A 26567-nucleotide genomic window follows, 5' to 3' on the forward strand; every position below is an offset into this window, starting at 1 on the left:
TCCATGACATTTTAAATTTATTTGTATTCTTTAAAGAAGTAGGGGCCAAGAGAAGAGGACAAACTATTTGCGTTCATATTAAATAAAATTAGAATTGGTTTGGGTGACAAAAAGGGGGGAAATAGATTCAAGGCTCCCAAAGTATATCAGTGAATGAAGAACAGGGTTCTTCCTCTTAGAAAGCTGGACTTCTGTGGGGTTTCTTTCCTACGTGTAAGTGCTTCTTTTCTTCAAAGTGCTGACCTCAAGCTTGCCGTTTGATTTCACCAGTATGTGTGGCAACCACTTGTCCATCCACACTCTCCTGAATGATTTTTGTTAGATGTTGGCTGGGAGATCCATATCCTGGAACAAATATGGGGATACATTATTATGCAAGAAGCGAGGCATGCTCTATTACATAGATAAAGATGTTTGGGACTGAGGGACTACCCAACTGAACTATCAGAATTGTTATAGTAAAGGTAAAGGGACCCCTGACCATTAGGTTCAGTCGTGACCAACTCTGGGGTTGCGGCGCTCATCTTGCTTTATTGGCCAAGGGAGCCATTGTACAGCTTCCGGGTCATGTGACCAGCATGACTAAGCTGCTTCTGGTGAACCAGAGCAGTGCACGGAAATGCTGTTTACCTTCCCGCCGGAGCGGTACCTATTTATCTACTTGTACTTTGACGTGCTTTTGAACTGCTAGGTGGGCAGGAGGAGGGACCGAGCAACGGGAGCTCATCCCGTCGTGGGGATTCGAACTGCCAACCTTCTGATCGGCAAGTCCTAGGCTCTGTGGTTTAACCCACAGCGCCACCCGCGTCCATTGCTATAGTACCGTCCTATAAATTTGACCTTGGTGCACAGGCTCCTGAATGCCTTGCTTACTAGAAAAATATGAGAACAGGATGCAGAGTCATAGAATTGTAGAACTGGAGATATACCTAGGGTCATCTAATTCAACCTCCTGCAATACAGGAATCACAGCTCAAGAATCCCTGACAGATGGCCATCCACCCTCAAATGAAGGACAGCTCAACACCTTCTGAGGGAGTCTGTTCCATTCTCAAACAGCTCTTACCATCAGAAGCTGCTTTCTAATGTTTAGTCAGAATCTCCTTTCTTACAGTTTGAATCCATTGATTCAGGTCCCGGCTCGCTCTATCTTCCATGTGACAGCCCTTCTGATAGTGAGCGTAGGGGCGAGGAACCTCAACCTCAGGGACAGAATGCGGCGCTCGGTGCCGCTTTATCTGGTCCTCAGAAGTCTCCCCAGGCCATGCCTTTCAATGGCTCTGCTTTTCACCTCCCAGTGTTTTTGCCTGACTGGGAATGTGTCCTTGAACTCTGGCAATGCCTCAGTAGAGGCCAGACAAGGGCCGATCAATGTGCATAGAAATTAGCCTACCGTGTGAAGGCAACATTTGGTTTGCCCACTTTTGCCTCTGTCATGTGGCCCCTGGAAGGCTGTCCCGCAGGGAATGTGGCGCTTGTGATGGAAAAGTTTCCCTTAACTTGAGGTAAGCATGACATTTACCTCATAAACATTTTGGGAGTGACCAAGCCAAGACATATGTAGAGCAGAAGGCTGAATTCTGAGGAAATTATTCTTCCTTCACTGTTGCTGTTGCGATCCCACTCTCTAGTTTTGTGAAAAACTTTGCTCCTCATGAAGGAGGTGTTTCTGTTTCTGCCTCTTTTGTGGAGTGTGGGCAAACTTTGTAAACCTCTTGAGGGGTGTGGGGTTCGGCTTATCTTATTAAATGTAAGAGATGGCCGGGGGGGGGGATATATCTCCCTCCACTTCACTCCTTTTAAATCCCCACAGTGAAACGTCTGTTCACAATGGACCTACATTTAATAATAATAATAATAATAATAATAATAATAATAATAGTAGTAGTAGTAGTAGTAGTAGTAGTTTTGTCTGCCAATCTGACTGGGTTGCTCCAGCCACTCTGGGCAGCTTCCAACAAAATATAAAAACACCAAACATTAAAAAAACTTCCCTATACAGGGCTGCCTTCAGATGTCTTCTAAAAGTCATAGAGTTGTTTATCTGTTTGACATCTGATGGACAGGTGTTCCACAGGACCGGCGCCATTTTGAATCTTACTTCACGTTATGGTGCTTAACAAGAAGCCTTTTGTGAATGCAACTCCTGTGAGCTGGAGCATCCACACACCTAGCTCATATTCACAGCCAGATGTTGCTCACCTCTGGATCCAGCAAGGATGTGGAACCCCTTTGACCCTCATAAGGAATCATTCAGTGGCTGGATGCCAGATGTAGGTGGAGCAATGGATGTGACCCTTACCTTTGTACAGGACACAACTTCCCAGCCATGCATACCCCTCATCCCCCACCCTTCATTTAGAGGATGAGCACGCCGCTCATGTTTTTGAGATAGAAATTCTCCACAGAAATCCACCCAGATGCAAACATAAACAAAACACATAAAGAATATTGGGACTTTCCCAACAATTATCAAGACTTTTACCTCTAGAGCTTGAAGTGGAGCCTGTCATTCTGCGAAATGACAAAAAAAGGCAGCATAAATTAATATGCACAACGCAAATACCCATACGACTCTATTTCTATTTCTTAATTAGTGTTAGGGGGTGGGAACTGTACACAGCCAGGTGTCCCCCCTCTTCTTTCTGTGTCTGAGACTTTTAAGTTGTCCTTTTGCTAGTCTTTCACTATAAAATCCAGTTTCTGGAAAAGTTCTGATTGTGTCTCTGTTGCTCCCCCAAGTTCCTTACAAGGGCACTCTGCTACCTGGAACAAGTGATTCAAAGTGACTCATGCTGTGCTTATTTGCCTTCAGAAAATATGCTAGTCCCTGAGCCATACAGACACCAGCCTGTCTTCCAGAAGAATAGGGCCAGGGGGGAAAGTTCCCCTTGCACATTTGGGCTAAAATCTCCCATCATTTATGTTTCAGCTAGGGTTATCTTTTTGAATATGGAAATGTAATCTGCAGGTGTGTATGGAGACAGGTGACCCAAGCAAACATGGTCACATGTGCATTGCCTAGTGCAGTGGTTTTCAACCAGTGTGCCTGGGCACCCTGGGGTGCCTTGAATGATGGTTAGGGATGCCACCGATAACATTGGCCTCTGTCCCTTTTTCCTTCCCCCTCTTCCTCTGATGCCCCCTCGTATCTCTGCTTCCCAAAGGCTTGCACAGCTGTTTGTTGCAGCAGCCATGGCTACAATCTCCCCAGGCGAATGGTGCCTCTGGGGCTGGCCATGGGCTGCTGGTTGCCAGGAGCTGAGGCAGCTCAGAGACCAGGGATGGCTGTGGCGGCTGCCCAGAGGACTCCCAAGGAGAGGGGAGAGGAGGGAGACTGTTCAAAAAAGAGTGAGAGGCTGCCAGCTCTGCAGACAAGGAGTGACATAACTGGGCTCCTGAACTCCACAGGGGTACCACAGAAAGTCAAGGGAGCCATGGACTCAAAAAGGTTGAAAATCTCTGTAACTTTTGAGTAAGGAATTGCATATATGCTACCTTCTATCATGCATAGAGAGAGTTACCTTATCATGCATAGAGAGAGTTGCACATCTGAAGGGGTAATGTCCAGTGGATTGGGATTAAGTAAAGGTAAAGGGACACCTGACCATTAGGTCCAGTCGTGGCTGACTCTGGGGTTGCAGCGCTCATCTTGCTTTATTGGCCGAGTGAGCCAGCGTACAGCTTCCGGGTCATGTGGCCAGCATGACTAAGCCGCTTCTGGTGAACCAGAGCAGCGCACGGAAACGGCGTTTACCTTCCTGCTGGAGCGGTACCTATTTTTCTCCTTCCACTTGATGTGCTTTCGAACTGCTAGGTGGGCAGGAACTGGGACCGAGCAATGGGAGCTCACCCCGTCACGGGGATTCAAACCGCCAACCTTCTGATCAGCAAGTCCTAGGCTCTGTGGTTTAACCCACAGTGCCACCCGCGTCCCTTGCATTGGGATTACCTGCCATCTAAAAGCAGCTCTAAATGCCACATAAATGTATTTTTTTCCAGGCATGTACCTGTATACAAGATGGAGCCTCAGTTTTCCTGCCATGCACTTTGTCTGCATAAAAACATACCAATTCTATGTAGATACCAGCCATAGATTTCTTCTTTCCTTTGCCTGACTCAATATTAACTTTCCCTCACCCATCAATCTTTCCATCCAGAAGCTCGCGGTAAGTCGCAATCTCCTTCTCCAGGCGGGTTTTGATTCCGAGGAGGACCTTGTATTGGTTATTTTGAGACCTGAGGTCGTTGCGGATCTGGCTGAGCTCTTCTTCACATCTGGAGATGACGTGTTGGATGCTCTGAAGCTGGAAGGCGTAGCGAGACTTCGTTTCATCCAAGGTGTTTTCGATGGCGAATTTCTGAAAAAGAGAGAAGGGGGGGGGAATCCAATGATATCATCTTCTGTAAAATATTTGTGGTGATTTAAAGAGAAACCCCAGAAACTACAGTTATTTGTTTGAGGATTTGTAAATGACGGGCTCAGCCTAGCAGCAACTGCAGGATTCACATCTTTAACATGCCTATAGTCATATTAGATGGCTGTCAGGTTAAGCAATAACTACATTATCCATCACCTGTTGTCTTCTTTCTGCCCCCACTTCCCTACTGCCTAACTAAATTAAGAATGTAATTTGTTTAAGACAGGACTTTCATGTACGTCAGTAGTGCCATGGCTTAATTACTCTCCCTTTGTACCAAATATTGATCCTTGTGTGGGGAATATTTGTTTGTTTGTTTATTGCATTTTTAGCTCACCTTTCCCCATCCCAGGAACTCAACTGTGGCATACATGGTTTTCCTCCTTCTCATTTCATCTTCACAACAACATTGCCCCTCTAACTAGAACTTTGTTCTTGAGGGCTGCTGGAATGTAGAACCTAGGAAGCTGCCTTATACTGACCTTCCTACCTCAGTATTTCCTACACTGACAGGCAGCAGCTCTCCAGCATTCCAGGCAAGGGTCTCTTCTAGCCCGACATGGAGATGTCAGGAACAGAACCTGGGACCTTCTGTTGGCAAAGCAGTCGCTCTGCCACTGAGCTATGGACCGCTCACTGTAATGACCATTGTTTTCGTGAGCCATGTCTGTTACATCCTCCTCTATCTTTGGCTACGTTACCTTGTTCAGCTGCGTCTGCAGGTCGATTTCCAGGTTCTGCAGAGTGCGGTTCAGGTCGGAGATCTCCTTCCGGTTGTTCTGTAGTTCTTCCTGGCTGGGCGCATCTTCCATAGACTCACTGGCGACCTGTGGAACAAAAAAAGTAGCAACACATTTTGTTTGTGCTGTTGGAGACTCCGCTACTCTTGCACAGAAAGGGCCTGTCTACAACAACATGTATGTTTATGGATTGTCCGATGCTGACAAATTGTGGGAGGAAAGTATTAAGATCTGTAAAGCCTACTTTTTTTGGGCGGGGGGGGGGATTGAATTAAAATTGTCAGACGATAATATTATCCTAAACCACATACCAACGTTATGTGGTTTGACAGCGGGTCAGTGCAAATGGATTCTTTGCGTCCTTACTTCTGCTAAAAGTCTGATATTGATATGTTGGAAAGATAATACCATGGTCCCCTTTGAATGATAGATAGAAAGAAGATATGACTACTCTTGCAACATACAAACTGATTGCTTTTATAGGTAGATAGTGCATGGAAAAATATAATGATATTTGGAATGCATTTAGAAAAAAGCAGAATGACTTGTTAATAAGTTTATACCTGTTAGGATAACCACATTGTTTATATACCTATATATTGCATTGTACCACAGTTTCAAGTAGTTTTCTCTATTTTTGTTTTGTTTTGTGTTCAGTTTTCTCCACTTTTCCCCATTTCATTTCTCTACTGAAAATGTTCAATAAAATATAAATATTTTTAAAAGTCTTTTGTTTGTGCTGTTGCCATGAACAGACTCGCCTGAGCCTGCTTGGAGCAACACACTCTTCTTACGGGTTCCTGTCAGCTCTCACTGAGAATCCTTCCTCTGACCTGCCTACATCAGGGGTGGGGAACCTCAACCCTGGGGGCCGAATGCAGCCCTGTTTCTGGCCCTCGGGACCCTCCCTCGAGGGGTCAGCTCTCACTGTCCCTGATTTGCAGCCTACTTTGCAAGGCAAAGTGTTTTGCCCTGGCTGGCATGTGTCCTTCAGCTCTAATAATGCTTCTTGTTTGCCGGGATGGAAGGGTTTGTGAGTGGGTGTAGAAACTCACCTGCTGCACAAAGGTAAAATGGAGATTTGTTGCCCCACCCACTTCCGCCTCTGGCCCTGCCCACCATTTGCATGTGCCCCCCAGAAGGGAACAGGTCCTGCTCTAAGGTTTCACCATCCTTCCCCTGGAAGATTGCTGTATGACCTCCCCCAATCCAGGAAATGCTCTGTTCCCTCCCCCCCCCCCCCAGAATAACTCTTCGGGAGATGACATCAATTAGGCGCAGAGGCTGGCATGTCCTCACTTGCCAGCATGTGCCCAGGTAGGGAGGAAATCAGCTTTGTGGCTGGTCCTTTGAGGTTTGGGTGCTAGCAAAGCCGTCCATGCAGCAGTGAACGGCATTACCTCATATCGGGAGGTGGCGTTTCTTAACTATTCACACCTAAGCAGGCACTTTGCCTGCCTGGAAGTCAGCTTATTCATAATCGCAGGGACAATGGGTATGGAAGAACTCCCTGGGGCACTGTCGATTCCTGGAATAGGATTAGGCCAGCATGCCCTCGTAGCACCCTGAAGCCAGTTCCTAATTTGTGGGTGGCCAAGGTATCAAATTGTAGCCCTAGTATCACCAAAGGTGTGCCACCCCATCGGGCCGTGCCATGACACCCACCGGGCTCTTGCCACTTATGTAACTCTGTGGTGCGATGCCTCTATTGACTTGCATATAGAGAGGGAGCTGTCCCACTCCAAGAATGGCTGGTGGTGAGAAGTTCACCCTTTCCAAGGGCTCTGTTGTTCAAACAGAGCTTCCCCAGCCATTTTTACAGGTGCAGGTACTTCTCCCATTCAAGTCAATGCAGAAATTGTTCCACCACTGAGTTGGGGAGTTGTGTGTTGTCTCTCTTTGTGCTTCTCTCTCTCTCTCTCTCTCTCTCTCTCTCTCTCTCTCTCTCTCTGTGTGTGTGTTGTTTTCATGTTCTCTCTGTACATTTTCCCTTGGTGTGAAGAAAACACACACACACAAAAGATACATATGTGTACAGAAAGGGACATTGCATGCCCCCCACCAAATGGCAACCATTTTGTGGTCATGCCTAGCTCACAACACTTAAAAATACACATATGGGTCCAGGGTAGCCCAACAGGGCTTTCTCCATCTCCCTCATGTTAAAGATTACCTGCTGCTGGAACCAGGCATCAAGGCTTTGGCGGTTCTTTTCAATAATGGCTTCATAATCCGCTCTTATCCCTGCTAGGATCCTGGCCAGATCTTCTTGTGGAGCAGAATTCACCTTCACATTCACCTTGAAGTCCTTGGAAGCGCCGTGTGCTTGCATGTCCTGCACATGAAGGGTTAAAGATGGAGGTTAATGTAAAGGACATCATCAGAAGCGAGAGGAGCCCATGGGATGGCCACATTCCAATCTGTCCTCCCTCTTCTCTTTGGGTGAGAGGTGAGAATTATTTTAAGGATGATGTCCTTCCCTCTTGCTCTTTGCAAATCTCATATCTGAACTTTGTCTCTCTTCCAAGCAGTTTCACCTTCCCTGAAAGTCTCTAAAGAATGTGATTGCCGAATAAAATATAGGGCACACTCCTGCTAGATAAGACCTAAGCCTAATCAGATCCTATTTCTTACAGTGGCCAACCGGATGCCTCGAGGAAGCCCACCAGCCGTGCATGAAGGCAACAGCCATTTCTTGTTGCTCTCCCTTTGGAGACAGCAACTGCTTCAGGTGTGCCTCCAGCTCACTGAAATGAATACACGTCAGCCCTGAGCAGGCCTACCTGCAGCAAACTTGGAAAATTACAAGGTGATGAAATGAGATGCTGCCAGTTGCAAATCAGGTTCTTGGGGCAAAAATGCAAAACATACAAGGGAAGCCCCTTGGATTAGCAGAAGTTGTCAAAACAACTGGCAAGGAGGAAACACTGTATGTGGTCTGCTGGAGCTGGAATGAGCAAAACAAGGGGACATGGACAGAATCTAAGGCCTACAGAAATGGAATTGGCCCAAGCATGCCTTTCAAAGAGTCTGCACCCAAACACAGAGAATCATAAAATTGTAGATCTGGATGGGACCACTACCATCATCTTGTCCAACTCCCTGCCCAATGATAGGGCTGGAACCCACAACCCTGAGATGAGCCTCATGCTCACTGGGGCCTCCCTGGGTCTCTTAGAGGGTTTTCGAGGAAGGGATAGGGATGGGTCTTTATGGATCTATCAGGCATTTATGGATTTTTCCATGTGCATCCAACCCAACATTATGAGGTAGGGCTTTGTAAACTCTAAAAGATATTCCAGTGGTCCACTGAGCAGAGTTGCTGCTCCAGCCCCTCTGCTTTCCATGATTTTGTACAATCTTCTACTTGTATCCACACTGAACATATTGGGGTGTAGTTCAAGGGAAGGAGGAAATAGTAACAAAGGCGAGCTCTCAAAATTGGAGTGATGGGCCTGTATCCTTCCCGGTGGTCCCATTGCCAACAATGCACTGTCCCCTGTACGTGGCCTAAGAGAGGCTCAGCAGCTTCCAGGACAGATGATCATGTACAGTTAATTGAGACAAAGTTTAGAGGAGTTGCCATTGTTGGTTGGCAGATAAAAAGCTGAGATGACAAAGGAGAAGCAGGTAAGGTGGAGCTCAGGTGTTTCAGCACAGCTTACACCTGTATCTCTGGCTCCAATGCCCATCCATTAAAAAGTAATTAAGAAAACCCAGAATCTTAGCCCGGGGAGAGATCTCAGCAATTGTCTCTAGCCCAGGGAGACCAGTGCTGGTAGAACAGGATCCCTAAACCTCATCAGAAGCAGATGAGATTTCCCCATATTTGTCTTTTCAACAGGAGCTGACTTAGCTGTGCTCCAAGGGAAGAGAAAATTGGGTCAGGGCCTGAGTGTGAGAAAGCTCCCTTGTTATCTTGATTCTCCCCTCCTAGCTATTATAAAAAAACCTCCACCTGTATCTCATTCCCACTTATTTCAGGGACGGGGAACCGGTGGTTCATCAGAGGTTCCTGAACTCCAATTCCCATCAGTCCTAGACAGCATGGCCAGTGCTCAGGAGAGCTGGGAATTGTAGTTCCAAAACATCTGGAGAGCCACGGCTTCTCTAGGCTTGCTTTATTTCTTCCGCAGAAAATTTACACTGATGTAATTTAATTTGTTATAGGTGCTTGTGCTTGTTCCTGGAGAATCTGCACAATTGGCGATTTTAGGTGTCTGCTTGCTGGTCATTGTTTCTTTTCAGAACTGACATCCCGCCCTTTAACAGAGGTCTCCCGGCAACTTCAGATCAAAATATCAAAACAATGGAAACACATGCCAGCTTGTTGACTGTTTCTTCCTCTTAAAGCTAGCTCATCACAGACAATTGTTTCCCTGTTGGTCTTAATATTTAACCAGCAAAGAAGTGCAGAAGTAAGGCACAGAGGTTGCCCTGCAGATCAAAATTCCTGTGACTCGGCAGCCCACTTTTTTGCATAAGAACAAAGTAAGCAATGTGGAGGACAGACTGCAGGTCTTGGTTCCCAAGAGAGAGAATTTAAATATTTTTGGCTAAGTATTGAAGGGAGGGGATGGCATGCATGTTTTGGGCTCAGCTGATGTCTGGACTGGGCAAGTCCAGGAGATCCTATCTAAGTTTATGGTCAAGCACTAAGCCCCTTTGTGTACATAAGGGAATCAAATATAGCGAAGTCTTTCATTAAGTATAGTTTCCTGTTTCACCCCAAACTGGAAACTGTGATTCACAACTTCAGAACCAGCCAAGATAATAATACATCTTTCAACTCTGGCTTAATATCCAAAGCTACTGGTTGTTCCTATCTTGCCTTATTAATCTGATATATGACAATCAAATTTGCCTAGTAACTGGAGATGCCTGAGATGGTCCAAGGGTCTTGTATCAATCATGTGCTCTGCCACTGGGAAAGTATATGTGCAAGAAAATCTGGAGGGCTTCTTTAAAATAGGAGACAGAATATAGACAGCAAGTGTATGATCTTCTGATAGGCGGACTTCTGTTTTTAAAAGAAATCCAGGGCTGGGGCGTACTGTAGAAAAACTGAGTCCTGAAGAACAGTTAAATTGTCCTTTAAAAATCTTGGATCTTTACTTAAACTTACTGTACTTTTCCATGTATAAGACGAGGTCTTCCCCTGATAAAATAATATCAAAAGGGGGTGTCTTATACAGGGTTGTGCTGAGGTGTAACATGGGACTGGTTGCTGCCGCGAGCAGGGCAATCTCCCCCCACCCATTTTCTTAAATTTTAGTCCCCCAAAATAAGGGGCGTCTTATAAACGGGGATGTGTTATATACGGGAAAATACGGTAACTTGATTTGGGGGGGGGGGAGGGGGATAGAATTCTTCTTCAAAACCTAAAACTGTTCTTTTTATCCAATATCAATAGTTTTACACACACAAAAATGTATCTGTACTTTGCCAAGTCTTGCTGCAAAAGCTATAAAGGTTCTGTGTAATTACCGCAGGAGCAGCTGAATGAAAACACATAATTACTCTGTAAACAACCTAATTATTAAACAAGCCAAACTGGTATGGTAAAGTTCCCTTCGTTGCAATATCGTTCTGTGGTTTACATAGTGACAGTGCCCTTGGGAAGCTAAGGGGAGGATGCTAAAACCAGCCAGTGTTCAGAGCACATGAAAACTGTGATGCTTTGTGCTGATTGCTTGGTTGCAGGGGAGAACTGCAATACATTTTTGAAAAGGGGTTTCTGAACTAATGACACCAGCCAATGGAACACTAATGCATGTTGGTTAATCATGTTCTGCATTTATAGAACTGTATCCCCTTTGATAGTTAACACTACAGAACTCTACCACCAGAAACGCTTTAAGGTTGTAATAGCTGTATTTTACCTATTGTAGCAAAAATTAGATATTACTGCCTACAAGGAAATACAAATCTATTTTAGTTTCTCATCCCCCCACTGCCAATCTTTAGTTCAGTTTGTCCCGCTTTTGCAAACATTTTTATTTCAAAAATTCACATGAAAACATGTATGCATTTCTGTATTCTGTTCTCTTAGACCTTTTCACAAGCAATATCCCAGCATTCAAGGGACATTGAAGCTGGCTGGCAGGGATGGAACTATCTGTCGATTTTTTATCTCTTGTTTTCCTCATTTTTTTTCAACCTTAAATTCAGTTCTCCATGTTTCTGCAGTAATTTGAAATTTATTTATTTATTTAAAAAATACTAATGAAGATTCATCAGCATTTTATTTCAAATTTCTCCAAATAAAAACTTTTTTGGTCTGCAGCTTTGACTAAGGTACTTTTTTTTTGGGGGGGGGAGCAATTTCTCTTAATGCATTTTTCTATGTTCACTTTCATCATTCATTTTTGCAAATGCTCTTTTGGTTGGAGAACTTCATTGCAAAATTCACGAAGGCTGCTTTTCAGTTCTTAAGCTGTTCCAGAAAGTGTGACTGCAACAAATTCAGCTTTAAATGTAAACTGAAATGAATTTCTCTCTGATCTGTACTGGTTAAGGGAATCTTTCTGAAATATGCAACATCCTTTGTGCTGTTGTAATCTCAGCAATGGACCATGGGATAGCTGTGCCAATCTATATATGTGTGTGTTCTACTGAAGAGGGTTAAGGAAGGTTAAAGTAGTTTGAGAGGGCTTCTGGACCCAGCCAGAGATGCTTTCACCCAGTGTAGGCTGTTGTGCCCATGAAAGGACAGATCTGGCTGTGGTAAAATGTAGCTTGGTCACATAATGTCTGCACTACTGAAATGCGCTTTATGTGGGGCTGCCTTTGAAAGAGTGTTCGGAAACTTCAGCTTCTTCAAAGTACAGCAGCTAGGCTATAATCTGGAACTGGACATTGGAGTATGTTGCACTATTGCTGAAACAGCCTCCCTGGTTCTCAGTTGGCTTCCAGGCCCAATTGAAAGTATTGGTTATCGCCTTTAAACCTATATACCGTTTTGGGACAGTTGACTGAGAGAACATATTTCTAATGGCTGCAGTCAAAGATTGGATTCCCTGCCCAGGGAAGACCACCTCACTTCTTCCCTAATTATATTTTTGGAAGGAATTTGGTTGTTAGCGATGTTAGTGAATTTGGGTATTCTTCCTGTTGTTCTAGCCTTTTTATGGTGGAATGGCCCTTTACTGTATTTTTACTGTATTTGGTGTGGGATATCAATATTTTAAAGAGAGAAATGCATGCTCGAAAGTTAAAATGGAAATAAAGTATGTGAATTTTGTGCAAAACAAGCTCCACTCACACTACCCAACAGATAGTGCTAATGTAGTCCACAATCTCCTATTTGAATTCAATATGATTATGATATGGCTTATCAAAAACTCAGCTTTCAAGTGGAGAATGTGTCAAAGAGGATTCGATTTGGGGATTAGTTTTCTTCAAAAGCAATAAGAGTGCAATGAAATCCATGAAAGTCATCTTATGGCCTTATTTTAGCAGATCTGGAAATTTCCCCTACCTCCTCGTGTTCCTTCTTCTTGAGGATGTGATCTTCACGGAGAGCTTCAATCTCCATTTCCAGGTCTGTTATGATGATTGTCATGTTGTCAAGTTCCTTGCGAATATTCTCAACATCATCCTGCACACTTTGCCTTAGGGCCTTTTCTGCCTCATATCTTAGCCAAGGAGAGCAAAGGAAAGCAGTTGAGGGGACTGGAGACACATGAGGACTGAGCATACAGCTTTGAGGACTTCAGTTAGCCTACCTATTGGATGCCCCTTTCCGACTTCCATGCTCATACAATAAAAATATTGATTTGGAAAGGCACAATGGACATTTCAATCTAGTCTTCCATATTCACAAAGTTCAGTGAAGCTGGATGCACCCATTACATAGATAACTGAGCCGCTCTTGAGTTTTCGATTGGTATTCGACAAAGATGGGCTCAAAGACTTGGTTCCTAAAACCAATTTTCGCTACGGGCCAAGTTACACATGGTGTTAATCAAGCCATGTACCCTGAGGGCAGGGTTTGTTGTGCAGAAACAGCCTGCGCAGGAGCTCCAATTTGGCCTGGAACACTGGAACACATGAAAGTTGGACTAAATGACTATTTGGGCCCTTTCCAACTCTGCAGTTCTGGGATTCAGCCCTTTGCTTCCCATTACAGTCATAATCTAGATGCACACACCTCACCAGGTCCGCAATTCGCACAGGAGGTGGGGAGGAAGCTTCCACTGGAGCAATTGGGATCTCCCCTCACCGTACAAATTGCAGACTGTGGCGGAGGGCATCTAGACCAGAACAAAAGGTGAAGCCTACAGCTTCCCATGTTCCATTCCAAATTGAGTGCACACGCTTTCTGGCACTGGCTATTTCTGCAAGTGAAAAAAATTGCCATTGCCCTTCAGTTTCTCAAATTTGTTTTTCCCCACAGTCCCACTTAGATATTAGAAATGAGTGATTCTGGAAAGGTGGGGGAAACAGCTTAATGAGCAGAGGAAGGGGAAGTTGAAATAGGCAGCTTCCACTTCCCTTCCATGCACACTCACTAACCTTATCTTTTAGGTAAATCATCAAAAACATATTGAGTAAATACATGTCAGGTTTGATGCTGAATATACCCTCTTAAGAACATAAGATGAGCCTGGTGATCAGGCCAAGGGTCCATACAGCCATAGGATCCCCTGAGGGATAGCTCAGTTGGTAGAGCACGAGACTCTTAATCTCGGGGTTGCTGGTTCCAGCCCCACGTTGGGCAAAATACGGCTGCACTGCAGGGAGTTGGACTAGATGATTCTCATGGTCCTTTCCAACTCTACCATTCTATGATTCAATAATAATAATAATAATAATAATAATAATAACAACAATAACAATAACAATAACAAATTATTTATACCTCACCCATCTGGCTGGGCTTCCCCAGCCACTCTGGGAGGCTTCCAACAAAATATTAAAATACATTCGTCTGTTAAACATTAAAAACTTCCCTAAACAGGGCTGCCTTCAGATGCCTTCTAAAAGTCTGGTAGTTGTTGTTCTTTTTGACAACTGGTAGGAGCGCGTTCCACAGGGCGGGCGCCACTACGGAGAAGATCAGGCCTGTTTTCATAGTGCCAACCAGTTGCCCATAGGAAGCCCACATGAAGGACCTGAGAGGAAGAGGAGCAGCATCTCCCCACCTGTGAATCCTAGCAACTGCCTCTGATAGTGGAGGCTGAAGATAGCCATTGGAGCTAGTAGCCATTGATAGCACCAATCTCGTTTCAGGAGGCAGAGGAAATGGAAAGGAAACAAGCTGCGGTGCCTACATAATTCCTGAGGTTTCCTCTACTATCCAGAAAAGACAACACACCTGCCTTGAGCTTTCAGCCTCAGCCAGGTATGTTATGTGGTGGCAGCCACAAATGATTAAGAAGCAGTGGGGGAAGATAAGACCCCTTTCAACCCTACACTCCATTCGAGATTGGCCTGCTAGCCAGCCTAGTTGCTGGCCATGGACCTAGTAAGTAAAGGTAAAGGTAAAGGTACCCCTGCCTGTATGGGCCAGTCTTGACAGACTCTAGGGTTGTGCACTCATCTCACTCTATAGGCCGGGAGCCAGCGCTGTCCGCAGACAATTCCGGGTCACATGGCCAGCGTGACGAAGCTGCATCTGGCGAGCCAGCGCAGCACACAGAACGCCGTTTACCTTCCCGCTAGTAAGCGGTCCCTATTTATCTTCTTGCACCCGGGGGTGCTTTCGAACTGCTAGGTTGGCAGGCGCTGGGACCGAATGACGGGAGCGCACCCCGCCACGGGGATTCGAACTGCTGACAATGCGATCGGCAATTCCTAGGCGCTGAGGATTTACCCACAGCGCCACCCGCGTCCCTGACCTAGTAAGTAGGGCACCATAAATGGCATGACTCCAATGGTGATGATTTCAACCAGTCTTAATCTGCGATGCATCTAACATTACTGTTATTATTTATTTTATTTATTACATTTATTGAATTACTTGGGGAACAGGTCAGCTTTATTGCACCCAAACGACCAGGTTGTGAAGAATCAAGGCCAAATTCTTTGCCCATCTCTGTTTGCCCATCTCTGTCCTTTGCCCAAAGTCCTTTGCCCATCTCTGTTTCCATGAATAGGTGAGGAGTTAAAGGAATAACTTACTTGAGCCTGAAGTCCTCAGTGGCCATTTTAGCATTGTCAATCTGCAGCACGATGCTCGCATTGGCAACCCGTTTAGTCTCAATCTGTAAATGAGAAAGAAAGAATTCATCTCATGGCAAATGTGGAATGAAAAGCTCAATATCTGGGGCGGGGGGGGGGGGTTGGCAGTTGTTGTGATTTGTTGGTAGGGATGAACAGATGGATGGATCTCTCAATTTGGGTTTCTCTCTCTGTCTCATTTTTCCAACCTAAAGTGCAGTTCATGACATTTATGCATCAGTTTCCTTTTTAAAAAAATGTCCTCACAAAAACTGGTCAGTATTTCAGTATATTTATTTAGTATATAATGTGCAAGTATTTTTTTTGCAAGCAATGTTCTCTGACATAATGCCTTTTAATGAGCTGCACCTATCACTTGCAAACATCTGAAATATTCTAACTTTGTTAAGCTTCATATTTTTAATGCAACTTTTCTGAAGCAAATTCACATTCACATTGTTATTCTGAGATATGTAAATCAAATGTCAAAAAGGGAAACGTTTACACCTGCCAGTATCTCTTGATCATTTTGGTTTTGGCCATTTTCAGTTCTGAATTCCCAGCTACCGAATACTAATGGTTGTTACTTACCTACCAGATGCTATTGGACACTATTTCTAATGCATGTGATTTACCCAACGCAACCTGATGTTAACAACGATTGTCTGCCGACCATTAAATGCCATCAAATTATCAGGTACAAGCTATTTTCAAAGAGTTTCCGGAGGATCCCAGAAGTCTTTGGTAGCTTATCAGATGTTCAACAACAACAGCAGCAGCAGCAGCAGCAGCAGCTGAAAGGCAGTTTGCAAACCACAACTGATCTTCCTCTGTGATGCTCAAGCACTGAGGAATGCTTTAGGTATGTTAAAGGACGCACACCACCTGTTCACAGGAGAAGAGAAGGAGGGCCAACAGTGCCTTCTGTGAACTGAGTGTGTGCCCTGCAACAGGGTTTAGAGTCTTCTGTACAGCTGAGGGATTCTATGATAGTGTCAGGCATTAGAGGATCCAACCCCCATGGTAGGTTGCCAGGAACAGATAAGACAAGGAAAGTTCTTACCTATGGCTTTTCATTCAATATTCACAGAGAGAGAGAGGCTTAGAAAGGAAGCCTCTTGGAATAATGGCGTTGCCCCAAGTAAATCTCCCCTCCCCTTCTCTCCCACTTCCTCATTCACCATCCCTTCTACGTGTGGCGCTGAGTCCTTTGCTTCTGAGCCCTTTGCTCTCCTACTTTTAAGGCTCACCAGGTTCTGGGAGATGGTGAGTCTGGATTTTTTTCTAGTGATAATGTGTCAGCCAGCTGCTCCAGCTCTGCCGCCTCCTCCTCTCCCATAATTTCCCAACTCTCCCCCTCGTCTTCCTCTGAGCTGTGATCTCCCTCAAACCCCTGTTGTAATTCTGAATTGTCTGCTTCTTCCCTGGAAGGGTCAGGCTGGGGAGGCGGTCTCCACCATTCCTCCTCTGCCCAGTCCCTGACAGATAGACTCTTGATACCCGGGTGTCATGACCTGTAACCCAGGTGCCTGCCGTGGACCAGGAAGCACATCAGAACCCAGAGCACACAAACCTATGCTCGTCCCATCTGCCACAGAACATGTTTCTGATGCACTTCAGCCTGATAAGTACTGAGTCTGCATAAACACAGACTTAGACAGTTCTCAGACAGTCCCAGCCACAACGTATCTGTGCCATTGTGCTGTACTGGAAATATAGGCATCTCTCTCCTTTTAATGCAATTGTTTTGCACACTTAATGCAATTGCATTTGTTCATTTAATTCCAGATTGAAGATTTCAGAAATAACTTTCCATTTTCTCACCTCCAAAGGGAAAATGATGTGAAGCAGTTTAAAAACTATTTTTCTTTTCTCTCTGCAGCCTCCCCTCCCTCACCCATGAATAGAAGATTCATTTCTGTCTTTTTGCTAGCAAGCAGGGCCTCTCATTTTCTTATCAGCTCAGCAAAACATGCCAAGAGCTCACTGACCTTTGCAGACTAGGAACTTCAAAGCCCCAGAACAGTAACTCACACTAATTTGAACAACTTCATGTAAGCAGATAGCAGAAAAGCAACATTTTGTATGAGAGAAAAGAATAGCAAATTTCTAAACTTTGTTCACTGTTGTCATGGTATCACTAGTGGACAGGAGTGTGCTTTTTGTAAACGAATTAGAAGTGAACATGAGGGGTCCACGTGTTCTGATATCCAATCATATTGCTGAAAGGGACCGTTCATGACCTAATCATGGTAAAGAGAATGTTATAAAAGTGTCTTGAATTTTGTGTCCCGAGCCCAGAATTTGAAGAATTCCTCTGGATCGTTTTATTCTCACTGCAGTCTGCAATAAAATCTGAACTCTTTCCACAAATGCGGCTGCTATTTGGCTAAAAAGGACTGGCATATTTCTAGGACTGCCCCCCTTTGTAAAGTAACACTCTTATGGATCAAGGTTTAATGACCTGACTTGCCCCCCCCCCTCCATTGAGAGCGAGGAGCTCTAGCAAGTGACCACATGAGCCTGAGGCTCCCTTGAAGCCTAGAGTTGAAGAGCAGAGGAAATGAACCCCCATTCCAGTGGAAGCCTTGGGTCCATTTAGGCTCTGTGCTTTCAGGACACATAAAACCCCTCCACCACTGCGTTGTTACTGAGAATATTCAGTGCTTTTCTTCTCCTGTCCAACTCTTTGAACTAGGAGTGTCCTTCAGGCACAGAGACAGAGCAAGCCATTGGCTTCTGGATCTCCCAGCTCAGACCCAGAAGAGGGAGGCCCCATCACTTTGTATTGGAACCAAACTGGTACTCTAAGTTTCAGCTGCACTCATAAGCCAGCAGCCTCTGTCTCCTCTTCATTTTTGAACTGTGAGCACCAGCAATTGTTTTCGGCCCCTGCACTTCATAGCTTCAAGCTCAGAGCTGGAGTGAGGAGCAAGATATTTCCCCATCACATCATGCTCTGTGTTTCAGAGTTGTAGCATAAAGTCGGAGAAAAGACCTCCATGCCTTCAGCCAGCAAGGCAAGCCAGGAATTGTTGACTGCTGTAACAGATATGACACAACACCCATCAGTGCTCAAAGTGTGTCAGGAAGTTTGGAAACCACTGAATATTCCTGTACATAAGGAATATCCTTACTCCCGGTTCATGTATTGTTTTGGGAAGTGCAAATTACATCAGTTCACATTGAATTGTGAACCAGACCAAATTTCTTCTGTGTCCCTAGCTGCCGTGTCATTCTCTGCAAAACACATCTTTTTGGGGGATGTAGTTTTACCGTTGGAACCTGAGATACCCTTAATCTGTCTCTAAAGCAGTGTTTCCCAACCTTGGGCCTCCAGCTGTTTTTGAACTACAATTCCCATCATCCCTGACCACTTGTCTTGCTAGCTAGGGATGATGGGAGTTGTAGTCCAAAAACAGCTGGAGGCCCAAGGTTGGGAAACACTGCTCTAAAGCATCACTAAGACAACCTCTCTAGCCTTTTCTTGAAAGACCTGAGTTGTATCACAGAGCCAGGGGGATCCATGCCATGAATGTATTTGTTCAAGCGATGACAGGGGACATTCCTGGGCAAATAGTCTACTCCTCTGGGGTTGCCAGAAGAAGGAATGCAGAAGGCCATAAAGTTAGTTCACAAATGCAATTAACACTTTTTCACTCCAAGTTCTGATGCTTGTTGTTGTTGAACTGTAGAACAGGAAAAAGGCGGTTGCGGAAATCTTGGAATCAATGACCTATATTTTCAGCATTCCTTGTTTTTCCTCTCCTTCCCAAAGTGCATGCAAGAAAGAATGCCGTAAGCACAGAGCCTACACAGCAAACACCTCCAGATGATTTCAGCAAGAGGGCAAAGCCATATATTACAGGAGAACACACACATACATACAGGGATTTGAGCCAATCAGTTTGTACCTTGAGTGTAAACAAAACTCGTGCAGAGCCACACGAAAAGAAAACTTAGATGGTGGTGTGATAAGGTGCTGTTGAGACTACATCTTTCAAAACATCCCGGCTTTAGCTGAACTTATTCATGGTGCTTGAGAGAGAGCAGAGGGCATCCCTAAGAGCATATTGGGAGGAAAAGTCCTTAACAGCAGGGCACAATGTATTGACAACATGGAAACCATCATCCTAGAACTGTGTCTGTTCCTTGCTCCCCCATGTGCCTATGTTTTCAGAATGAACTGTTTCCCCTCTGCTTGCCCATTAATCCTAACACAGGAAGGATATGGAGCAAAGTGTAGGAGGGAGGCAGACTAATGCCAACCTTCTAGTTGGCTCACAGTTCTCTTGACTATGGAAGCAGACCCCAACACACTAGCAAAATCCACATTTACTCTATATGTGTGGGCGCCAAGATCTAATATGAACCTTTATCTTGGGCCAAGAAAATTATTTCTCCACTGGGTAGCAATCCCAGTTCAAGCCAATAGAAGCTAGGGGAGAATTTACTGGCAGAGCAAGGTAGTTTGAATCTGAAGAGAGGAAAAACAAGGAAGGGAGATTGCATTAGGCCCTCATTTGTTGGCTGTAGTCTTTGTTCTGCCCTCAGCATGCTTTGGTAACCCTCTAAACCAAGTCTGAGGAAAGCCATTCGGGGGCTGAGAAGATTGGTGGCTGAAGAGTGGTTGGTCAAGTTCAGGTTGGCCAAGTTCAGTTTGGCTTCTTGCTTTAGATGGGGAAGTCAACTTTGCAGCCCTCCAGATAATACTGGGCCACAACTCCCATCAGCCTCAGCCAGCATGGCCAATAACAGTCAAGGATGATGGGAGTTGTAGTTCAACAACCTCTGAAGGCCAACACATTGGCTACCTCTAGCTATAAATCATGCCAGCTCTAATCCCACATGAGCCAGCACAGAGGCTGTCACCATGCAGAAAGCGTTACTTAGCATACAGTAGTACAGTTAGGCAGTTTTATTTTTAATTGTTATTTTTGTTTTATGAATCACTTCCCATGAACCACCTGGGCTGTGATCCTATGAGGGTCTGTCTTTTAGGTGCTCGTGTGTTTTACTTCAAAATGTGGTAAGATAGGCCTTGCTGCTCATTCTGCTGAGAGGGGCCCTGCTGGATGCCATTTTGCAGAGCTCTCTGTGGCAGCCTCTCCCAAAGATTATGGGAGGTACAAATTACCCTCATTCAGAACCGGAACGCTCTTCAAGAGCTAGAGCACACCGTTGTGAAAAGCCTGCCTTCTTGCCTTATATAGCAACATGGAGTTAAAAGTCATTAATAGGATTAGTCACAGGGATTATTGCCTAGTTAAATGGGCATTATTATGAGCCCCAATTAACACCCCACTTAGGCATGAAGACATGTGAGCACGAAAGCAGCTTCAGTTGACGCTTAATGTGGAAATCTTGGTGAGAACCAGAAATTCTCTTTAATTATTGGGAAATTACATATTTGCTGAGAGGGTGGGCTGTTTGTAAGATTAGAGTGCAAGTGTGTATTTTCCTGCACAGCTGGCCTCATGTGTACTCAGAGACACTATAGCAGCTCCGTCCTCTTAAGATTGACCCAAAACAATTTGCTGCCTTAGGTAAGAGGCAAAATGTTGGGCTCGCCTATTCCATGTATGGAACTGGACCAGACTGGCTGTTGCATCTTCTGCGCAGGTGATGGGCCAGCATCTTTCACTAAAATTAAGGCTGGGAAAGGGGGTGCAGGGCAGTCCCTATGGCACACAGAACTGTGACCTCCAATACCCCATCCCCACTACCCAGTCTCCATATCTGCCACCTGAGGCAGCTGCCTTACTTTGCTTACTGGTAGGGCTGGCCCAGCATCCTCCTACATTACAGGAAGTCAGGGCAGTCAGACCTGCTGAAGGAACCTTCCAAAATGAGGTTGTTTATGGGGATGGGTATATCTCTTGCTACCCAGCTTGCTATGAGCTGCAAAGTACTTGCACCACTGTGTCTCTGTAAATGCGCTGAAAACAATGTGGCGGGCAATATAGAGCACCCAGAATCCCTGCCTGCCAAGTTTACAGTATATAGGTCAAACCAAAAGGGCCAGTAATGGTTTTACTTATTTTTAATAACATTTCAACTACAATAGTTGCTGAGCAGTGTACATAGGTACAATGTAAAATGACCAGTTAAAACTATAAAATCAAACTTCTGTTATAATGCCTACTGGAACAACAACAACAACTTCAACAGGCACCAGAAGTTCAGTAAGGAAGGGGCCTGCCTGACTTACTCCGGACGGGAGCTCCACAAAATTGGGCCCCCAATACAGAATGCATAGCCCCTTATGGATATGAGCTGTGCATCCAAGACATGGGGGGCCACCAACAGTGACTCCCCCGAAAGCCTCCAGGATTGGGCAGGGATGTAAGGGATTAGGCAGTCCTTGAAGTATCCTGGACCAAAATAGTTAAGGAACTTGTAGCTTAATGCAAGAACCTTGAATGCAGCCTGGTAGCATATGGGAAACCAGATCAAACTTCTCAGCACCAGAGTTGCACGAGAGACTGTCCCCATCAGCAGTCTGGCTGCAGCATTTTGCATGAGCTGGAGGATCCTTACCAGGCTCAAAGGTAACCCCACGGTGAGCACACTGCAGTAATTGGGACTTGAGCTTTTTGCAGCTGATGGTACGTTGCCCAACTGGCAGTATGAAATGGCACAGTCGGGATAGGGCTATATCTTTAACCCTGGAAAGCTCAGGCATACTATCAGAGACAACATATGCCTTGCAACCTTTCTGAGCTCTCGGCAGCAATTCACTCAGTTCACGCCTCCAGCTGTTTACTACTGACTTTTTCCTCCATACATATCTTCAAAAGCCCAAGCAGTGAACGAGAAGCGGCTCTGAAACAAATATAGGTGGCAAGAGGAGACACAGACAAAAAAGTTCTGCAGAGTTGCTATATCCTAGGTGCATTCCCTTTGTGTAATGACCTTCAGGCTGCAGATGGGAGCTCCACTGAGAGAATGTCACCCTCAGGCCACATCCACACCATATATTTAAAACACTCTGATACCACTTTAAATAGTCATGTCTTCCCCCCCCCCCAAAGAATTCTGGGAGCTGTAGTTCGCTAATGGTGCTGAGGGTTTCTACGAAGCCCCTATTCCCGTCACTGAGCTACAACAGCCAGAATGGTTTTGACAAGCTACCCCTTTTCCCAGGGAACTCTGGGAATTGTTACTCTGTGAGGTGAATAGAGGGTCTCCGCACAGCTCTGAGCACCCTTAACAAACAACAGCTCCCAGAATTCTTTGGGGGAAGCCAAGACTGTTTAAAGTGGTGCTTTAAATGTATGGGGTCGCCCAAGATGCCTATGCATAGAAAGCCTGCATGTCAAGGGGAGTTGGGTGGAAGTTCTCACTCGCACACCACCTCATTTGTTATTTTTCTTTATATAAATGAAATTCAGTTATGAGACTCCCTGCCTCTGGTTTGAAGTGGTATAGTCCAGACTCAGGGCTATCTCCAGCTACTGTTTCTGAGAGTTAGGCCAAGGTTACTGCAAGAGGATGAATGAGTAGAGAACTGTAAAGCAGCAAACATCTTTACAAACGGGAATAACGAGCAAATTAATTTTCTTCAGCAGTGCTCTTTACTTTGGCTTTTGACACTTGAGGGGTATATTTCTAGGGCCCACCTCATTTATGTGATTCTAAGTTGTTTTAAACTTTTTTAATACAGTGGTAACTCGGGTTACATACACTTCAGATTACACATGCTTCAGGTTACAGACTCCGCTAACCCAGAAATAGTGCTTCAGGATGAAAACAGAAATCGTTCTCCAGCGGTGCAGCGGCAGCAGGAGTCCCCATTAGCTAAAGTGGTCTCCAGGTTAAGAACAGTTTCAGGTTAAGTACGGACCTCCGGAACGAATTAAGTACTTCACCTGAGGTACCACTGTATTGTGTTTTAATGTTGTAACCTACCCTGGAATCTTAGGGTGAAGAATGGTTAACTAATCAATGACAACAACAACAACAACAACAACAACATTGCTTGCTAACAGTGGGGAATAGGCTGTAACTCTGCAGCAGAGCATCTGCTTTGCATGCAAAAGATCCCGGTTCGATCCCTGGTACAGCTGGAAAAGATTCCTTGTCTGAAAGACTGGAGGGTTGCTACCAGTCAGTGTAGACAACACTAAGCTATAGGGACCAATGGTCCAAGTCGGTATAACACAGATTGCTATGTAAAGAAATGCTGCCCAGTCTCAGCTGCTCGCTGCTCAAGAGATCCCTCTAAGTCATACTCAGAACAGGCACATTCATCCGAATGGGTCTACTTATGATGTCAGTGGGATGTCATCCAATGCCTTGAACTCACTGGGTGACTCGTCCCTGGATTCCCATCCATATCTTATTGGAGCATGTCATCCTTTTCAGCTTGTTCAAGGGCTAACCCACTATTTAGAAAGGTGTCTAGGCTTCACTGCTGAAGCTAGCATCCCGGCATATTCTGACAGGGACACTGCGCTCTTGCAGGAGATGTAGGTTAACTAAAAATTATGCTTGATAATATATACATGAGATGCATGTATATAGAAATAGCTGGCATCATTTCAGTCGCGGTGTATCTGAGAAGCAAGAGCGAAGTGCAACATTCTGTCTAGAATTCAAATCGTGTTCTGTGCACATTGGAAACGCAGTGAGTAGTTTGAGTCTGAAATGTTAACCCTAACCTTAACCTCCCCACTTTACCCCAAATCAAATTTACCTTCTTTAATATAATAAAAACTTATAGGGTAACACAATTCTTAATTTAAAATCCAAAGATTAGTATTAAGCATTAACACACCAAATTCAACAAATTGTGCTGCCAAGCCCATAAATTCCACATCATCCACAACTGCAATGTGATAAAAAATATAGAAATATGAACATTTCCCCCCTGAGCAAAACGGTAGTTAGGAGAATTTGCTTGAGAATGTGTATGCTTGAAAATATATCTATTTCAGGGTTGCCTCCCCTCCCTCTTCACCCTTTCCTACCCTTGGAATCCACACCTTTCCTTGAGGACAGCTCTTAAGCAAACACCCAACAGAAGCAACCATTTCAGATATTTATATTGCTGAGCAGAACAAGTACTTGAATTCCCCCATGGAGGAATGTAAGCCAGTCTGCGCCTCCTCGGACTTACCTTCTCATGCATGTCTGAGATGTTTTCTTCGTAATCCTTGAAGTCGTGCTTGGTGCCCTGAGACTTCTTCTTGTGCCATTCCCGGATGCAGCCCTCCAGCTGAGTGTTGGCCTCTTCCAAAGACCGCACCTTCTCCAGGTAGGAGGCCAAGCGGTCGTTCAGGTCCTGCATCATCTGCTTCTCGTTCCTTCCCATGAAGATGTCCCCGTGGCTCCCGCCGAAGCCCCCCCAGCCCGCCCCGGCATCAGAGGCCAGCCAGGTGGGTGCTCCAAAGGACATGGGGACAGGTAGACAGCCATTTCCTCCATGCAGAGTGCCAGCTCTGTAGGGATCTCCGATGTGTGAGAAGCTGCATCCTGAAGCACCCCTGAGAGATCCAGAAGAGAAGTGGTAGAAGCCTTGGCCGGAGTTCATTCTGACATCTACTAGGAACCGAAATCAACACGCAAACACTCCCTCTCTTTCCTGGCAGCGTCTGAGAAGTGCCTCAGCCCTCGCTAAGTGCTTTTAAGCCTTTCCTTGTGGGAGTTCCCTCATGTTAAACAACTATGCCAACAAGGATTGTGTCATCATCACAAAACATGCGTTTCCTCTTGGTCAATTCCAAAACCCTGATTAACCGGCAAATGTGATTGTCATTCTCTGGAATGCCGGTGACATACCAAAGGTGCTTCTCTTTTCTTCCCCCGTCCCTTCCCTCCTCCTCTCTTCCCTTTTATTTTGCTTTTTGCATGATATCAGTGAGGTGTGGCCACCCAAGGGAGGGGTGGAGCCGAACTGAGAGAGCCCCGGCCTCTGCTTCAGGTTTCTTTCAATCACATGGCTTGGTTTGTTTTGTTCAGCTGTTTGCAGCAGCAAGAAAAACTGCCTGGATTACACATGCAAAAATACCAAAAGCCAGAAAAGGGGTTAGGCTCCGGGGCTCTCTGCGTGCCATTTCTGAACCAACTTTTATCATGGTTTTGGGGGCCTTTTTTAAATCAACTTTAAAAATCAAATTTAAAAATCAACTTGCGACTCCCCTGAGCACATGGACTGTTTTATAAAACCTCCTAAAAAATGGAAGGTTCAACAAATCTCTTAGGAACTTAAGAAAAAGTTATTGAGACCCGTTCAGGGACTCTAGGTCAACCACAGCCTCTCTAGGGATGGACAGTTCCACCCATTTTGGCCTCTCTTGATGTTTCTCATTTTCCAATCTTAAGGTCAGTCTTCTGCATTTTCCTATTACAATTTATTCTTTTTAAATAAATTGTTGCTATGTAGGTGCACATTTCCCTAATATACCCAATCTTATGCTTTCCCCCGCTTTTTATATGCATTTTCCCCAATATGCATTTTTTTGTAGATTGCCTCGGTTCCGCTGCTGAGTCTGTTCTCCTAACGTTTTGCCAAAATCAGGAGCATTCACTGCACAGTGGAGCTGGCCTCAGCACCAGCATTGCTGCTGCTTGCCTCAATGTTGTGGCTGTGGGGACACATCATCAGGAGTGCTAGATTGTTTCAGCTGGTGACCCCATGTGGTCCTGACCTCACTGCTGCCCTGCCTCATCCCTGCAGCATTCAGGTGAGCAGCAGAGAGATGGATGTCAGAAGAGCAGTTCCACAGATCCACCATACCACACCAGCTGCTGCCGGCCAATATCTGTTTCCTTGCAGTCTCCACCAACTGGCTCATGTGAGGAGCAGAGAAGAAGTCTGCACCATCTTGGACATGGATGGTTCCCTTTGCCTATATATATATATATATATATATATATATATATATATATATATCCTGCACAAATGAGAGAAGCCCCCATCTCCCCCTTTCCCCCTCTCTCACATGCCCTCTGTGCATGCCTGAGCTTACTGGTAGCTGTGGCAGGAGCTTTCTCTTTCTCATTTTTCTTGTCTTCTATTCAGTTCCCTACATTTCTGCAGCCGTTTGATTTTTTTTTTTAAAAAAAAAACCATTATCATGAAAATTCATCATCATTTCAGTGTGAATTTCTCCGAATAAATGCATCTTTGTATGGAATTTCGAGTAATTTACACATTTTTTGCAAGCCATTCTTGCTAAGATAGGCATTTGCAATGTCATATTCACTAATATGGCACGCTTCCTCTTCCACCCGTTTT

At 45.0% G+C, this 26567-nt stretch overlaps 1 protein-coding gene across 1 annotated transcript; it reads right to left on the reverse strand.

The window, feature by feature from the left end:
• KRT23 (keratin 23) lies at positions 1 to 25143 on the reverse strand. The gene is made up of 8 exons (XM_081838059.1): positions 24447 to 25143; positions 15287 to 15369; positions 12642 to 12798; positions 7335 to 7496; positions 5123 to 5248; positions 4141 to 4361; positions 2486 to 2514; positions 1 to 345 (listed from the first exon to the last, which is right to left on the reverse strand). The coding sequence occupies exons 1-8, from the start codon at positions 24858 to 24860 to the stop codon at positions 245 to 247; spliced, it is 1293 nt and encodes a 430-aa protein (XP_081694185.1). The 5' UTR covers positions 24861 to 25143; the 3' UTR covers positions 1 to 244.
• Between the last annotated feature and the right edge of the window lie 1424 nt (positions 25144 to 26567).

Source organism: Podarcis erhardii (assembly GCF_964252035.2).
Source record: "Podarcis erhardii genome assembly, chromosome: 13".
NCBI lineage: Eukaryota > Metazoa > Chordata > Lepidosauria > Squamata > Lacertidae > Podarcis > Podarcis erhardii.

Excerpts from the sequence above, each read along its gene's own strand:
- KRT23 (XM_081838059.1), bottom strand. The coding sequence starts at position 24,860 with ATGAACTCCGGCCAAGGCTTCTACCACTTCTCTTCTGGATCTCTCAGG. Across the intron at positions 12,799-15,286 it reads ACTGAGGACTTCAGGCTCAA|ATATGAGGCAGAAAAGGCCC; the intron begins GTAAGTTATTCC and ends TCCTTGGCTAAG. Across the intron at positions 5,249-7,334 it reads ATGCCTGGTTCCAGCAGCAG|GTCGCCAGTGAGTCTATGGA; the intron begins GTAATCTTTAAC and ends TTTGTTCCACAG.